This window comes from Vanellus vanellus (assembly GCF_965231255.1).
Source record: "Vanellus vanellus genome assembly, chromosome: 5".
NCBI classification, from domain to species: Eukaryota; Metazoa; Chordata; class Aves; order Charadriiformes; family Charadriidae; genus Vanellus; species Vanellus vanellus.
This window is the reverse complement of record NC_138910.1, coordinates 11,895,040-11,913,399: the sequence shown is the minus strand read 5'-3', so window position 1 is coordinate 11,913,399 and position 18,360 is coordinate 11,895,040. Positions and strand designations below refer to the sequence as shown.

At 51.5% G+C, this 18,360-nt stretch overlaps 1 protein-coding gene across 1 annotated transcript in view; it reads right to left on the bottom strand.

Moving 5' to 3' along the window:
- The window catches only part of ITGB5 (integrin subunit beta 5), a gene marked incomplete at its 5' end in the record, with an annotated part of 78,174 nt that overhangs the window by 9,679 nt on the left and 50,135 nt on the right, over positions 1-18,360 (bottom strand). Inside the window, one exon of the mRNA XM_082483442.1 lies at positions 16,134-16,563. Coding sequence (XP_082339568.1) covers positions 16,134-16,563 — 430 coding nt within the window. The remainder of the gene's footprint in view (positions 1-16,133; positions 16,564-18,360) is intronic.

The following is an 18,360-nucleotide window of genomic DNA, read 5'->3' as shown; positions in this document are numbered from 1 at the left end:
GACACCACAGAGCACAAGATGCAAATCCACTGGAAATCCATCTCTGGAAGCTCTTGGTATGGTTCAATTTTTAAAGCCGTCAGCGCCAGGCCAGTATAGGAGGCTAGGAAGCCTGCCCGTCCCTTCCAGCCCCTGGCAGGCTGGGGATGGAGCCTGGAAGGACTGTCCCGGGGAAGGGAAACAGCCATTTCCCAATAATGCATCCTATCAAAACACTGTGATCAGAAAATTTAAGAAACAGCATCTTAAAGCAAACTGTTTTGTTTATTGAAGGGGATGAAGAAAAAGCCCTTCTATATGAGGGTGACTAAGTGTGGGGTGTGAGCTTGAAATTTAAAAACATGTTGAAATGTGTTTTCTGCCTCGGCCACACTGGCTCAACATGCAACAAGTCACTGGCTGAAGCTCGTCATGGGGAATGTGCCAAGAGTGGGAATTTCCATGTTGACCTTTTAACAGCAAAGATGTTACAACAATCTTCACTGCCTGCATCAGCCTGAAAGAGTGGCCACTCCTGCAAGCCCCACGAGCTCCACTCTGGTGCGCTCCATCCATCTCCCACACAGCCTGACGACTGGAGAAATGCGGGTGAGTGGGATACAATTATTTCTCATATGGGCGTGACAAGAGTCAGCCCACTTCTCAACGTCCACCTGGAACACCAGAGATGGGAATCCACTCATTCCTCTCGCTCAGGACACAACCTGAGAGTAGCCCCAAGGCAACATGGCATGCTGGTCACAGCAAGTCTTTCGGTGACAGTGAGGCAGAGCTGAGGTTTGTAGCATGCAGAGTGCTACCTGGTACTTGTATTTCACAGCAAAATGTGCTACATGTTTCCAGTCTCAGCTATCCTAGGGTCACAGGCAGTGGTGATGTGGTTAAGCAGTCTCTGCGGTGTGTAAGATCATGCCTGCAGGAAGCCTTCCACCACTATGCCAACGACGAACCTAGTTTCACTTCCCAGTTTCATTTCCAAGATGAAAATGTGTCCTCGAGGAGGGTTTGTTTCAAGACACCTCTGCGCCACCAGAAGTCTCATGGTGCAGGACATTACCCGGGATTTTAAACCCCCTGCACCCACTGAGTTTGCATGTTCTCCATTAAAGCTGGTTTGTGAAGCCAAAAGACATTAATTATGTTCTCCAAACATAACAAGAGACGTTTTCTTCTGTTCCCATCCTTGAAATGAGATGAGCGTAGATGTTTAAAAGATCCAGATCTAGTCGGGAAATGAAATGCTCCCTCTGAATTTGATAACATACTCTCCAGCCAGCTCTTGATTCTTGGGGGGCTAACACGAAACACATGTCAGGGAGGCTGCAGAAACACTCTGGGAGGGTGTAGCAGAGGAAAGCAATGCTTCTAGCGGGGGACAGCAGTCCCCAGACTAGGTTTGAACCAGTCTGGGCTCCGATAGGGTGGGAGCCACGAGGCACACTGCTATTTGGAGGGACCCTCGGAAGACCTCCTCCTCCCAAGGAGGCCACCAAGGTGGACGGAGACTCACAGCCCAGCTGGTCCCTCTGTCTATCTCCCCGCCCCAAAATACATCCCCATCCCAGTGCCATGCCCCGGCTGGGCTGCACGTCTCGCTGTCACTCAGGCGGCTTTTGGCAGGACGTCCAGCTGTCCTCGTTTCACCCCAGCCGCCTCTGCCTCTCCCCCTCAGCTGCCCGCCGGCATGACAGCCGCAGACCAAATCCCATCTGCCCTCACCCCGGCACCGCACAAACCCAGCTTGGCAGCCCGACACCAGCGCGGCGTGCCACGGCTCCGGTCCCCCAGCAGGGTCGTTGCTGGTGAGCAGCAATCGGGATAGCAGCTTTTGGCAGAAACTTCCAGCCTCTGACCCTGATTTCATCCCGGGCTTCCTGATAGCAGGCTGCAAAGTGGGATCACACGGTGGCCAAACACTCATCGGGACAGCCCGTCTGCCCTCCGCGCTAACTCAGTTTGCCTTTTAGGAATTGCACTGACCCCTGCAGCACTGAGGTTTGAAACTCACTGCACCAAACGCCCTGTCACTAGATCTTTCGATAGAAAGTGGTTTTCCTAAAGCCTCTTACTTTTGAGGACAAAAAAATTATGCAAAAATGTCAGCTTTCTCTAGAAAGAAATAAGAAGTGATCCCGGCTTTTATGGAAGGGGAGAAAGGGTTTGAAAACAAGTCCCTCCAATACTCCTTTTTTTCCCACCTAGAAAATTAAATCGATGTACCTACTATACAAGAAAAAAAAAAACAACCGTCATGATTTTTAAGCCAGTTTCTTGGTTTCTGAGCATTCTGGAGGGGAAAGGCCATACTGCATTTTGTTCCCGTTAAATCAAACCACTTATTTTTGTGCCTCTGTGCTTACATCCAGGCTTTGGGTCAGGACCTTCAAAATGCTGTGCTTTCGTCATTTTTGGTAACTTGAACAACTAGTTTGAAAAAAAAAACCACAAACACCCCACAAGAAGACCAATTAAGAGAAATAAGTTATGGCAAGCAATTTCCAGATTCCCTGGTCCCATCCCTTTAAGGAGCCCTGGCCGCTGTGCTCATCACCCAGAGAGCCCCAATGCAGAAGCCACAGGTTGTTTGTACTCCCTAGAGCTGGAGGCACCAAAACCACCTGCTTAGGAGAGACGAAGAAGTCAAACCCTATCGACGCGGGGCACTGCTTGAGCACCATTTTTGCACCACACTGTCCAATCTCCCAGCAAAAGTGCTCGACGTCTGCAGGAGAGTCTCCGGAAGCAGCACATTTTGAGTGGGAGGAGGAAGGGCAGCGGAAGAGGCTTTGAACGCTTGGAAAACGTAGACCTTTCCGTTTGGGAAAGAGCTACGGTAAGCCACAGTGCCTGCTTAGGCAAATAAATCATCGACTTCCCCGCTAACCTCTTTCCATGAGTCAAAGCAGCCGGTTCAAGAGGGCAGGCGAGGCGAGGCAGCCTGCCCGCCGCACAGCTCAGGGTCGCGGCGCCGTCCTGCTGCCACACGGTCGGCACCGGTAGGAACTCGGGGAGAGCTCGGGGAAATTTTAAATACCGGGAATAGGCTTAGGATCCATTCCCCGAGTGACACCAGTCTGGCAGGGAAAAAGAAGGGTGGCAGGTTGGCAGGAGCATCCCCAACTCCTGGAGCCTATGGAGCACAACCACCTCCTTGTGAAAAGGAGGTTACTATATAAACGAAGACAGGCGAATGTCAAGGGTCCAAGGTTTCTGTGTAAACTGAAACACAACCACCGACCGCCTCCATTCGCACCAGAAGAGAGCTCGCCCACGCTCATTTATCCACAACGCAATACTGAAACAACAAAACAAGCACTAAGAGACTAGTATTAAATAAATAGCGCTTTTTTGTATGTCGCTTATGCCACACACCACGGATCTGTGCATCTTCCCATTGCATTAATTTCAATGGATATTTATATCCCGAAGCATACGGGTTTGGCCAAGAATTAACAAGGCTTTAAATAAGCCTTTATTTCAATCCTAGAGCTGGTTGAGCTCACCAATCATCAGAAATAGCATCAGAGATACAGACTAATGAAACCATAGAGGAATAAATACATGTTCGAGCTGCTAATTCAGCCCTGGGTACCACAAGTCCCATCGCCAGCTCCACATTACTGCCAGCATCCCCCTCCATTGCAGCACTGCAATCACAAAAAAAAAACAACTCAGCCTCTCAATTTCTCACTCACTTGGGAACTTCTGGGTTAAATGAGAACGGGGCAGGGAAAACAGGGCTTTGGAAACTGCTGTCTCACGAAGACAGCTGAAAGCGATCCGGGGCAGGCGGATTTCCTGCGGCAGCCCTGGCCAGCCTTTCCTCATTTTCCTTCTCTCCACTACAGAAGGGGAGATGAAATGCAATCACGAGATACGGCTGATGATCCACCAGAAAGCCAAAATGTGCAGCGAGGAGTCATTTCCTGAAGGAGATCTAAAGCTGCATTTCTTAAAATAAAGCCTTCCTTTTTTTTTTTTTTTTTTTAAAGTAAGCTCAGCACTCCACAAATCTCTTGACTTTTGCTTACGTTAGCTCCTCAGCCAAGCCTGCCACACGTGGCCATTTGGACAGAGACCCAGAGCTGGGAATTGGAGCTTTTAGGTCCTGCTGCCGACTCTGCTACTGATGCAGGGAGCGCTACGGGGCAAGGGCTGCTGCCAGACCCTCCCAGAGACACAACGCTTCGTCCTGAACAGGGGCAATTGGGATGAGTGTGCCTGTTCCCTTCAAGCCATGGGTCCAAATACCATCCTACCAAACTGGGCACATGCTCTTCCTTGGCTTCGTCACCCCTTAAGCACCTGACATGGAAGGCACTGCAGAAACAGCTAATAATTCATATTATTCCCTGAGCCAGATAGGAAGGTACACGTATGTGTGAATCCTCTGATTTTTCCCCCTCCCGTGTTTCCCTCCAATCCTCTAATACAAAAAGGGCTCTATGCCACTGTCCTTTTCCATCAACCTCCATCCATTCTCATGCAGGCATTTATTTGGTCTCCCCACTAAATGTGGTGGGACACACCAATGCCTCTCCCACCACAGTGCTCCTCTCTCCCGCCAACCCTCCGGCCCCCTAACAGATGAGACCCACTCGATGCAGCTCCCCGTATTTGTTTCCTTTCTCCCCAAAAAGCCTCACAAAGAAAATTGCTTGACAAAAAGGTGTTTCAACTTGGCTCTCCCAACCCTGTCCAGATACCACCAACACTGATGGGTCCAGAACCAGGAGCTTCTCCCCCACTTCTATACTTCTTGGCCCATCTCTTAGCCCATATCTGCTTATACAACTCTACATTTAGCTTTTGTCACCATGAAGTTTCAGTAGATTTAGAAACATGAGCGGACATATGATGACCATGCATTAGATGAAATGCAGATAAAAGGCTTGAGAAAAGCTATAGTACAAACCTTCCACCAACGCACGGTGCCTTCCAGGAAGGCTGAACTTCATCTCCCCGCTCTCGAGCCCAAGCAGGCTCCTACTACCTCCTACCACCCAAAAACCTCCAGATTTGTTCTTAAAATAAAACTTGGCTCCAAAACAAAGCTGCATGATCCCAAATGCCTGAGCTCCAGGGCCAAATTCTATGGTTCAGGCCCATCCCTTGCAGGAAAAGCGGGATAATTCCCACCCTGCCAAAGCCCAAATGGGCTGTACGTCCTTTCAGCTGGACCTCGTTAAGAGGAGTGGGCTCTGGAGCAGAGAGAGATTCTTCCTCTGCAAAATCCAGTGCCGTGGGAGCCTTGCCCAGTTCTGTGTTTGGATGCAAACACATAATCTGGTGCAAGTTCACCAGAGGTCCATGGTTTTGGAACAGACTTCTCCCTTCCCAAAGAAGCTGGAAGAAGTCAGAATACCATTCAAAATAAGACTGAAAAAAAAGAGAAAGAAGGAACCCGCAGCCTGTGCTGCACTTCCCTTTTAGGTCAATTGTTAAAATTCAGTTTTTTAAACCAAACTGAGCAAAATTCATGGGTTGTTAGTGCCTGCCAACAAGAAATGCAGAGACCCAGAATTTCACTCTGGTGAAATTTCACACTGCTGGTTTGAGGCTTCCATCTGCCTCTAAACCCCAAATACAGAATTCATTTCCAAATGTTTATTTCTGTTAATTACTATAATCAGAAGGACCAAATGCCAAGCTCATCAGGATGCTGGCCGTAAAGGCAGAGCATTTAGGTGAGTTTGTTCTAAGATCATCTTCTCTCTCTGGGGAGCGAATAGGCAATGCGCTGTGTTTTCAGAGTTCATCTCGGTTTTCTTCTGGAGCTTTCTGCTTTCTGAGATAGGAGGTTCTCAGCAGTGGGAGGGGGTGGCTGCAGCAGGACAGGGGGGTTTGGGTATATGCGTGCACCATCGGATGACACCTCCGGTTGCGACCAACATGCTGTGCTGCTTTAAGAGCAGAGACCCACAGATGGAGCTCTGGCTCCCATAAAGATGTCAAAGACGTCACTTCTTTATTCTTTAATTCTGCCCTGGCATTTAATGCCTCATTAGCATGCATTAATGCTTGCAAAAAGTCCGGTCAAGGACAAGGAGAAAAACCAGTGAAAAGAGGCAGGAACAGCAGCGCTCTGTGAGGTTTGGTCCTCCACAGAGCTGCTGCCAGATTTGGGGAGAGCTGCAAGACTTTGACAGCAATGAGGGCCCACGCAGGGGGAAAGGAGGGGTAAGTAAAAGACAGCCTTGCCCTTTCGTGCCAGGAATAGAAACTCTGGCGAAGCAGTACTCCATCCACTGGGGAAAAAAAGTCCAACTCAATTGCTGTTTTAGTGTGAACAACCAACACGAACCCTTGGCATCAGCACGGCAGGGCAGGCAGGGTACACCTGCTGCCAGAAACATAAAGGAATATGAAGAATAAACAGCACTGAGCAGGAACCCGAATGGAAATACCATTTGTGTTCCCGTGAGAAATCCACAAAAATCATAAAATATCTTGAGTTGGAAGGGACCCATAGGGACCGTCGAGTCCAACTCGAAAGTAATCAATAATATTTAATAGTCAACGAAGTAACAGTAATGGCTGGTGGGGTAATACCTAATACTGCATTTATTTATTGTGAAAGAAATCCAGAGGAGCCAGTACATCAATCACAGAGCACTCCAGCTAAGAACCATCTACCTGCGCTGAAACGCAGCCACCTCTGACCTGAACCACAACAGCTCCACCGGGCTACATGGGAGGTCGTTAGCAGAGCAATCAGAGGGGGAACCAGGCATTTTTACACATTGCAACTACAAGCACTGGCCATACTTTCATAGGTCACGGCCGGCAGGCAAGGGTCACCCCATGCCATTTGCCCCAGCCCAGGGGCCATCTGAACCTCTTGGGATCTTCAGCCTTTTGAACGGGCAGGGAGCAGGACGGGGAGGCACACGGTCTCGGAGGAGAGCAGCACATGTCTCAGGATTAAATTGGAAAGAGAACAGAAAGCAGGGTAAAGGGGAAAAAATAAATTCAGAGAGGAAGCAGAAGAGAGAGATTGGGGAAGGGTGGAAATAATGACCCAGGGGGGAAGCGGCGGGGAGGTTTGAGGAGCCTCCCAGGACTGGAGAGGTGAGGAAACACATGCACTGAGTCACCCCTATGCTCCTCCAAAAGACCACCGAAGATTAGCGTGCCAGGGAAATAGAGACTTCATGAAGATGAAATTTGGGATGCAAACACCTCCCACCCAGCTCTCAGCCCCTCTCTGCACCAGGGCTACGAGCCACAGCTCCTGGAGATAAGCGCACCCAGAACCACCTGGGACACACTGCTGAATTTGGTACCTTAAGGCAGGGAGACCTGCAAAGACCAAAGGAGCTGTCAGGAGTGAGAGGCTGGCTCTACAGACACCGGCAAGATACCATTAAGGATGGGTCACTTCCGAGGCAGTAGTTTATGGGGTGTCTGTCTCTCTTGACTTAGGACTGCCAAGAGGACGGAGCTGGTGCTTGAGCCAAAGCCCATCCACACATCCCAAAAAGCCTGCATTGGTAGAGGGTGTGTTTTAAATAAAAACCCTCCCTGGCTTCTCTGTTACAGGTAACAAGCAGTCCACTAACATGCGGTGATGGGCAGCAGTGGTCAGCAGTAACACACTGACAAGGTCTGAGTGCCCCCATCTCCCTGCCTCGCCACAGCCCTCCAAAATAATAGTGGTTGATGCTCAGGAACCACTTGCTGGTAAGGGCAATCCCAAGCACAAATACAGGCTGGGTGGAGAATGGATTGAGAGCAGCCCTGAGGAGAAGGACCTGGGGGTGCTGATTGACAAGAAGCTCAATGTGAGCCGGCAACGCATGATCGCAGCCCAGAAGGCCAACCGTATCCTGGGCTGCGTCAGAAGTGTGGCCAGCAGGTCAAAGGAGGTGATTCTGCCCCTCTACTCCATTCTGGTGAGACCCCACCTGGAGTACTGCGTCCAGCTCTGGAGCCTCCAACATAGGAAAGACAAGGACCTGTTGGAGCAGGTCCAGAGGAAGGCCACGAAGATGATCAGAAGGCTGGAGCACCTCTCCTATGAGGAGAGGCTGAAAGAGTTGGGGCTGTTCAGCCTGGAGAATAAAAGACTTCAGGGAGACCTTATTGCAGCCTTCCAGTCCCTAAAGGGGGCCTACAGGAAAGCTTGGGAAGGACTTTTTACAAGGACATGTAGCAATAGGACAAGGGGGAATGGCTTCAAACTGGAAGAGGGGAGATTTAGATCAGAAATTAGGAAGAAATTTTTCACTTTGAGGGTGATGAGGCACTGGCCCAGGTTGCCCAGAGAAGCTGTGGCTGCCCCATCCCTGGAGGTGTTCAAGGCCGGGCTGGATGGGGCTTTGAGCAACCTGATCTGGTGGGAGGTGTCCCTGCCCATGGCAGGGGGGTTGGAACTCAATGATCTTCAAGGTCCCTTCCAACCCAAACCATTCTATGATTCTATGAAAATTCAAACACTGCTAAAGAGGGATGCTAATGCCAACCAGATGCTTGCACAGCTCTTAGGGAGGCCCTCTCCACCCTTTCAAATTATCTGGGAGCCTGGGGCTGGGCGTCCCTGCTTTCCAACAAAGAAGGTGCCACCCCAGCATGGGGCACGATGCAAGCATGGGGCATGGCAGGCTGCCCGCAGCAGGTAAGCACGTCCCGTCTGCGTCCCTGTGGTTTCTCACCCTCTTCACACTGTGTAAAGAGCAGAGAGTTTCTCAATGTCAAGAGACATTCCCATTAAAGGCTGAGAGGTTTCAAGTGTTGCTCTCAGAGCTCACTGCCCCCAGGCCAAGCACACCCAGACCAGACCTTTCTGGAAGGTGCTGAGGGAAGCAGCCCGGGTTGACCCCAGGACTTGGCCACAGGCTCATGTCACCAGAGCGAGACCTAAAAGCCAACATCCCACATGTGACGGCAGCAGCGGGCTCCTCCACGGTTCCTTCCCTGCCTGCGGAAACGTTTTCCAAATCACCGCTTGAGCAATCACGCTCTGCCTCCCCAAAATACAGCAATGGCACGGCAGCCCCCACACTCTGCAGGAGGTCAAGCAGGAATGCAGGAATATCAACAACTGACATGAGAAAAGATCTGGTTTATATAAATATGCTTTGGGGAAAAAAAAAAAAAAAAAGAGACGTTTTTTCTGGTTTGGGGCTCAGATGTTGTGCCGACAAATGCCATGGGACGCACACGCAAACAGCACCTGCAGGGAGCTTGTACGCAGGGCGAGAGCGGCGTCGGTCTGAGCGGGATGAAGGTGCATTCAGTTGATTGCTCTTCCAGTTAATCCCCATCACAGCCCTCAGCCCTGCCTGCCCCAGCTGACCGGGCCCTTACGTTTCTTTAGGCTGACCCACAGGACGGGAATAAACAGAGCTGACCTAAACCTTACATTTGTTTACACTAAACCACATGATGAGAGCAAGTGGAACATGCCCAGCTTTGCAGTTTAACCCCGAAAAAGGAAGAGGACAGCGGAGGTCCCCCATTTGATTCCTTTCTTATTAAATGCTTGCAGTCTATATAAATTCTTGCTGGAGCCAAAATGTTTCCCAGGTGGAGGGGGGGGTGTAAGCTGGAGAGGGGATGCCCACCCAGCAGCCACGCCAGGCACGGCTGCTCTGCCCTCGCTTCATCACTGCCACAGGACACAGCAAGTCAGAGGTTTATTTTTCCCTCTTATTCAGGAGGATTTTTTGTTGTTGTTTTATGTGTTTCTTCTCAGGCATGCAGGAGTCTCCGCGCAAGGGCTTCTGCAGGTGATAAAAGCCAAGGCCGAACGGGAATGCGGCAAGGTGAAAGGCTTTTAGGAAGCTCCAGGATAAATGCGCAGCCTGAGTGAGTCTTGACCACATCTTAAAAGGGAGATGCTACCACGGTGCCATCTCCTCGTTACTTATTCTGGCCGCAAGGTCCTCCTGGACTATGCAGCGGCGCCGTAGGCAGGAGACCTCACGGTGCCTGAAAGCAGGTTTGTTAGCTGCCAAGGAGGAGCGATGGGCACCCTGTGCCCCACACGGCGTGACGACACTTACACATCTCTCTGTTTTCTAGCCCACCCTCAGCTGGCTTTCAGCTCCCTGTCCCCTACCCGGCTCTTTGGTGGGGAAAAGAGACACCCGCGGTCCTGCAACCCACCTTAATGGAAAAGGGTTTAGGCTCAGAGGACTTTACTAGGTTCAGCTCACCCCAAACCGCCCTCCCATGTCCCGCAGCCCCGACAGCACCCGCAGCCACTGCCTGCTCCCCCTGCGATCCCCCCACCTGCTGCTAACGACTTGGACCACTAACGAAGCAGCCAGCACTGTGAGGTTGCACGGTGGTGACCCAAGCTGACGCTGCGCTCTCTGTCACCAAAATAAGCCTCAAAAATGCTGGTAGATGTGTGCCCCTTCTCCCCCCTCCAGCCCGGGGGGAGGAGCAGGAGCGACCTGCGGGGTGGCCACCCCAGACGTGGAGCCACATCTCCTCCGCAGCTGCATGGCTCACGGCTGCACAAGCACTTAGCAACAAGCAAAGGATTATTTTTAACTTCCACATCTTATATGGTCCTTTTGTCTCTGCCCCTTCAGGTCCTTTTCTACTAGACAGTGCTTAGATTCCCCCCTTTTACACAAACTAAATAAAATAAAAAAAAAAAACCAAATCAAAAACCTAAAGATAACAAGACTTGACATGACTTAAAAGAAAACATTGCAGATGTGGTTTAGGCTCTGTTCCCTATCCTCTTTCTGCCACAGGCCACCCTCTTCCTTTCTGGAAGGGGATACACGTGCCTAATGCCACACACCCCCACCCCCCCATGCCCCCACCCCCCCTTTGGCACCACTGCAGGCAGCGGGCACAGGCAAGTTCCCCTTCCTCCCCAAACCACGTTCAACCCATCACATGCACCTCAGAGGTTAATAAATCGAATACTACCCACTTCTTTCTTAACAGCAGCTTCTGGTAAAAGCTTACACACTAGGAACGAAGAGAATTAAGACAAGAAAAAAATGTTAAAGCTGTTATTTTCCCATCTGAGCCTTCAGATGCACACCAGCATCCTCCATCCAGACACAACAGGGCAGGCCAACAACAGCTACAAAAGTAATGGTGGAATAAGGTCTATTTCCATAAGACGTCTCCATGGGCATAGTGATTCGTGTGGTAACAGACCCCACCAGAAACCCCAGGGTGGAGACACCAGCGGTGCCATCAAACCTGAGCGCTGCTCCCAAAGCTCGGGGCTCTACTGCACCACCAGAAACTGCTGGGCTGGCACCGGAGCCATCGTCCCACCAGACCCCCCGCAAACACAGCGTTGGTAAATGTCGTTACGGCACCCGGGATGGGGGACACCAAAAACATATTGCAGAAGCAGGAGTGAGATTTCTAATTTGAGGTTGCACTAAAACAAACACAAAAGCCTTATCTTACTGGGCCTTAGTAGAGGCTAAAACCTCACACTGCTTCCTTATTTAATAAAACCAAGAAGGGGAAGCATTCAGAAATAAATATGAGGACTTGTACATCCTCAGCAGTTTTTGAAGTGGTTTCTGCAGGGCAGCTGGAGCTGCAGTGCACGTCAGCTTGGCTACTCTTGGCGAAATAAGCCACGGCTTTTCAATGAGCTGTCGCTTCCTAAATCCCACTTCAGAAGCGATTCTGGCACCAGTGTGTATTTGCAAATTCGACACTTGATGCTCTCTATTGCTGACCCGAGCTTTTCGTGTCACTGTACTGGCAAGCGAGGCCAGAGTCCCAGCTCCTGTGCTCCGAGGCATCGCCATCTCGTCATGCTTTAGCCAGCCACGATCTTTAGCCATCTTAACCGGTTAAGATGCTCTCAGCTGCTTAAGAGGTAGCGAGAAGTTGCAGGGCTTGATTCACAATTGCAAAGTGTTTGTAAATCTGATTTATTGTCTAATTCTAAAAAAATGGAGAAGAAAACCACAGAAGACCCGACCTCACAAAGCCGCACCAACGTCAGCGGTCTGTGTGCTGCTCAGGCAGTATGGATTTTCGGGATGAGATCCTTTGTGGTTTAGGGGGAGAAACAGCTTGCAGCATGGTGGGTGCTCTTCACTCACACTCGGTAGCGATGCTCCTGTGCACAGCCGCAGCCCTGGGCTGAGGAGCCCACAAATGACACCCACATGGGGAGCCGGGTATCAGCCAGTGGTGGTTAAGGGAAAACTTCTCTAGAAACACCAAAGTAAAGACGATGCCATACAACCCTCCATCTCCCTCCTCCAAAATACATCTGCAGCACTGACGCTAACGAAGCTTGGCCTCTGGCGAGCCAGTCTCTCTTCATTAGAGGCAAACGTGTGATGCCCTCACCAGGGGCCTCTCCTCCCTCTCCGCCACCTAGTTTTATGGGACCTTCAGGAATGCAATTAGCGCCGAGATGTCTCCTCCTTTGTCAAAGCGCCTGGCGGGCAGCCAAGGGGGGTTCAAAAGCCGCGGGGCCCTGCAGCCCCTTCCCCAGCACGGCTGCAGGCAGGAGGGCAGGCAGGCTGCAGGCAGGGCTCTCCTCCCCTCTCCCGCAGCCACTGCTGAAGGTCTTAATGCAAGAGGGCAACTCCTCCATCCGGAGAAAAACTGGGAGCAAAGCGTTCAGGGCTTTTGGAAGTGACTGCCTGCTTTGTCCGAGCACGATGCCAAGGATAAGCTGGTTGCATCTCTTTTGGAGGAACCAAGCACTTCTGCAAGCCATCCCCCGTTGCCTTTCCAGAAGCTGGATTAATGGTTTGAAACAGCCACTTCGGAGCTGTTAATTGGACTTGGGGAGCAGCAGAACAAATGCCACTTATTAGTGACTAAGCGGCATCGACTAAGAGTTGGATGCAACTTGAATCAACATTCAGAACGTGTTATAACTGACTCCTTTTCCAGCCCACCTCACAGATGCAGGAGGCACGTTGAACCTCCCACTAACAGGATTTAAATTTGTGCTTCTCCTTTAGACTATCTCTCAGCCAAAATCTGCTTCTCCATTTCACAGGGGGCTACAGCAGGATGGGAGCCATACGCAGCGCTGTCTGCAGTCATCTCTCCTCTCAAACGCTGACAAAATGAGGTGCCGATATTTATAAATGGACCCAGGAACGAAAACGCTTTTGCTGGCCAAAGGGACTGAGTAGCACGAGAGAAGAAGCTTAAAGTTCCTATCGGAGAATTTCAAACCCACTGTGGCTTTCGCTGGGAATACGGGGTGCCTGAGCGCAATCTGCCGGCCAGCCCTGTGTCGTGACTTGATGGGGACAGCTTTTCTCCGGATCGTAAAAGGAAGAAATGCCCAGGCTGGTTGGTGATGGGCTCACGGTGCCTCTGAGCCGAGGCACGCAAAAAGCACGGCCGCATACGTGCAAAGCAGTTCGCACGCGTGGATTTTTACTTTTCAGCTTGGAAAACTGTGCTTTCCTCCTCGTGCTCCCCCAAACCTTGGGTCAGGTTGGACTGGCTGCTCCCCCACCTGCTCTGGCTGGGGTGGGCACTCGGAGGGTCAGGATACCATCTCCTTAAACAGCTTGGGCAGGCGTAAATGCATTTAACGGGGAGTACCACAGCCCACGTGCTAAAACTTGGGTTCCTTTGGGGTGAAAACACCGTTCAAAATACCGTCATCAGAAATTCACTACAAGGCACAAAGCACCTTCTGTGCTACAAGCAGATTCATACAGTATAAACGACCACAGCGATGAGTTCCCCTCATGGGTCCAAGCCAAGCAACTCCCGAGCGAGGACAAAGACAACAATCTGCAGTGAGACACCAGCTCCCTCCAGGCGGTTTTCTTGGTTTCTGCATTGGCTAAAACCCGGTGGTCTCCCCTGGCGGTGGGATTCAGCCTGTGAGACCGGTGCGTACTGGGATGCAGGGACCTTTCAGGGACAGCAGCTATGCCCAGAAGAAGACAGAGGGGAGACAGGATGTTATCTCCCCCTTGCAGAAACAAAAGCAGTGACCAGACCCTGCATGACTGCCCTAGGGGACCTCCTACACCCAAGGCACGACCCAAACTCCCCTGGCTGCCAAGCCTACAGACACTGGTGGATGGAGATGTTCAGTTCTGAGCTAACCACACTGCCTTTTCCAAGAAGGCCCCATTTGTAGTGAGAAGAGAGCACGCACCTGCTGGAAGCCACCAGAGATGCTTGTGTAGCAGAGGGCTGTTCCTTAGGGGCAGCTTTGGGCACAGCTGTCTGTGCAAGCTCAGATACTTGTGGTGGGCTGGTGAAGCCCCACGCCTCTTGGGCTGACAAAACCACCTCAAAACGTTATGTCATTGGCACAGCGCTTGCTACAACTCAGATTTAGCATTGTAACTGTTGTAACTGCTGTAATTTAAAATAAAAAAAAATAAAAAAAGGCCAACAAACCGACAGCAATAGAAATACCAGGAGGCGGAGGGAGACCCACCCCACACAGCTGTGCCGGACTCCATCCCACCCCTGGAGCCACTTGGCCTCAGCCTACCCTTTGTTTTCTTTCACAGCTATAAAAAGGACTTTTAAATGACTTGAAAAAACTCTGGCAAATCCCAAACCGGCTATGCTACTCTTCCCAGCACGAGAAGCCCCTCCACAGGGACAGAAGAAAGCAAGTGCAACTGCAGACGCAGCTTGTTTTCCTGTGGAGCGGCAGAGCTCTGGCTCTCCTGATGAAATGGAAATTCAAGTAAAGGGATGTCCTCCTCTTGTAGTACCAACCACTACACCGGTAACTTCCAACCTCTCTTTAGCATTACTGCCCTGCTTGCTATTAAATATACTCCTTTTGGGAGGGATGATGCTACCAAAGCAATACGGTCATATGGAGAACCCCCAGGCAGTATTGCTCTCAATTACTTCACAGCTGAGTTTATCGTTTCCCCCATCTACCTTCAAATATATCTTTTTCCTGCTCACTCATCCCTCTTTCCGCTCCTGCATCAGCAGGGAGAGCTCCATCCCCCCGTGTCCCAGGACAGTCGCCGCGGGAGGTGGTACCTGCCTTTCTCCCTGCCCTGCAACAGGGAGCCTCAGGGCAATGCCCAAAGCCGGGGTATCGCCTGCCTCATCTGCAGCAGTGCCGAAACATCGCTAGCCAGGCTACAGGAAAAGGGGCACCGACATCCTCTACCCATCTAACAACACGATCGTTTCAAACAGCCAGAAACTTTTGCAACCAAAAGGTGCCCCAGCACCTACTGCCCAGCTCAGAAACCTGCAGGGCAAGAAAAAACCCACCGCTTTACCCGGAGAAAACATGAAAGCAATCTTAACGCTTGTTTTGGAAATTTTGTCCAAGATTTTTGGTTAAAGAAATATTTTACTTGCTTGAAAGCAGGCAAGTTTTAAAGAATAACCTTTTGCCCAGTTCCAACTGAGGGAATTATGTTCAAGGGCTAATCCAGGCAATTATGTGCAAGGTAAATTATGTGACCTCGGCCTGAGAAGGAATTAAAGCCATTTTAGCAAACACAGCTAAATAATTCCTCTACCTTTGCCTAAGTAAAGCTGACAGGCTACATCTTTCCCAGCGAATGACTTGTTTTCCCAGAGGGCAGAAAAATCTATACACAAAATACCTTTAGGAATCTCCAACACAGGTTTTTCTAACAGGTAAGAGACTGAAACACAACCTTTCCTTTCCCCTGCGCTGCACCAGTGGATTACTTCAAATGCTGCATATTTAACAAAACACTGCTTCTGCCTACGCAGGGAAGGGTGGCGCAAGCAGAAGAAATCCTACCTGAGAAGACACCAAAAAGCTCCAGAGGATTCAAGCCCCTGTGCCGGTTTACTCTTTCCTAGGGATATATATACTTCAGTGTGCCAGAGATGTGCGTGGTTACGTCAAAATAACACCAGCAAAGCCAAAACTCTGCTCATCTCCGTTAGACCCGGGCAGAGGACAAGCCTGCCAAGGAGAGAGCCTTTCGCTCTAATGCTGGAAACTCAGTTCCGATGGGGATAATCCACTTTTTGCTCATTCGTGCGGATGCACTTCAACCTCTGCCTCCCTTTTTCCATAAGGAAAAGAAAGGGAGCGCAGATGCCTCCAGAAACAGGGCAGATTTCGGCAGGCGGGGCAGGCGCACACCCTGCACGCACCAGCCCAGCAGCCTGCCCCATTTCGGGGTGGTTTCCCCGTCCCCGCGCAGCGGAGGGCACGAGGGAGGAAAGGCTCCTACCTGAGCAGAGGACGCCCTTGTACCTGGCGCAGGAGAAGTCGTCGCACTCGCAGAAGGCGCCGTAGATGTTTCCGAACTCGCTCTCGTAGCAGAGGCACTGGTTGCAGCTGCACTCCCCTCTCCCGCTGCAGAGGGGTTTGCCCTCCGCCTCCCGGCACATGGCGTGGTGCATGTCCCCGCTGGCACCCTCCTCGCACTCGCACCTGGCCCCCAGGTAGCCGGCGTCGCACTCGCACAGCCCGCAGGCGTAGGTCCCGTTGCCGCTGCACTTGCCGCTGGCCGGCGCGGCGCGGCCGGTGCAACCGCAGAGGCAGTTGTAGGTCACCGCCACCTCCAGAGTGTCCCGAAAACCGGCGGGCTTGATGGTGAAGGCATGAGAGGTGTCCTCGGCGGGGCAGCTCCGCGCCTCCACCGCCACCTCGAAGGAAACCTGGGGAGGGAGTGGGGGGGGGGGGTTGAGATGTAAGTTAACACGCATGGCCCCAGAATGGCTGTCAGGGGTGTCCTGGGAAGGACGGCAGGAGGGAAGGGCAAATGTCCCTGGAGCGGGGACACGCTCAGCGCATTGAGCTTCACTCCCAGGTGTGCAAACCCCCCCCAAAACAATTGCACATCTAGAGAGGGTATCTGCAGCTAAAAGTCCACCAATATCTGCCCGTCCCACGAGGGGTTCGGCATCCTTAACGTTTTAAAACTCTTTACTGTCAGCCGTCAGCAGTAATTTTCCCCATCAGGGACCGCTGGTTCCTGTGAAGCGGGAAGGAACCTGCCTGCTCCCATGAAGTAACCAGGGCAAAACTCCAGCAAATAGCCCTGTTTTCATGCTATTAAAAATAAGAAACTTTGTTGAAACTAAGCACTAGCAAGGATTTAACCGATGCAGCCCAAGGGCCTGAGGTGCCTACAAGATCACGGATTTAGAAGGTTTTATGGGAATGCTGATCTGCACGTAGAGATGTGTATCAGTCACACAGTCCCAAGCTTCCAGCACTCTGCTAATGGTCCATTTTTGATGGATGCTTCTGTTAAGACTGGCTTCAGGCGGCTACACATCACTCCCCTACTAATCTTCTGTTGCTACAGTCCAGTGTCAGGGATTTTCTCCTTGGGAAAACCAAGACCATCCTATGGCCGCTTGCCTGGCCCCTGATTTAATCCTGCTGTTTGGTGGGGCTCTCGGGCCGGCCGGTGCTGCCTGGAGCTGCTGGTTAGCAAAGAGGATTAACCTAATTCCAAGGAAATGAGCCCCTCTCCTAAGCGTCAGGAGGGAATGATTTTTTCTCTGGAGACATTTGGGGTCACCTCGAGCTCTCACTGCCTCCGCCATCCCACATGCCAAGGGGTGACGTGCAGACGGTGGCACAGCAGCCACCTCCAGCCGGGAGAGCTGCACCCCCAGGAAGCCCCCCTTGACTCCCTCCCATTCCCAAGGCCTGAAGCAATTAGGAAACGAGCTCAAATTACAGAGGAGAAGGAGATCAGAAAGCAAGCTAAGGGGATCAGGGTAATCCTGCTCCCTTTCACCCGCTGACACCCACACCCCCGGGACTAAACCCCCGCAGATTAGGACCCAGTGCCAACGTTATCATCGTTGCTGAAGCTTTCTTAGCAGGAGTTAATTCTTGATCCATGTGGAAGCAATGGGGCCGAGAGCAGCTGAACGGGAGGGGATGGAGGGACGGGACCCCCGTGATCATGTGGCATGTCTGCCGGTGCAGGCACCTCACTACTCCCGTGCACCAAAAACGGGAGAGCTACCATTGCAGCTCCCTGCTGCACCCCAAATCTTCTGCTGCAGGGGCAGAAGGTACCCCTAGTTCATCCGGATTGGGAGAACCAGTCATTCCCGATCACGCCATCAGCCTCTGCGGATACGGGCAAGCACGTACCCACTGCCAAACCCCTTTACGGCACGAGCTGCAGCGGCTGGAGCGATCCCCCCTGCTCGTGCCAAAGCCGGCTGCCCAGGATCAACCGCCAGATTAAGCTACCTTGGGGGCTCTGGCTTTGCCGTGGGAACAAGGAGGGCACGTGCCTAGCGTGGCAACGCTCCAGGGATTGCTTTTACCCGCCCATGGGAGATCCAGTAAAGTCAGCTTAAAAAGCTGGAGCCACCTCCTTTTTTAGCACTTTGCATGATCCTTATTTGGCGGGATAAAAACCCAGCTACTGTTGACTCTTTCAAACTATTTTTATATGCCCCAGCGCTTAGAGCTCTGGTATGTTT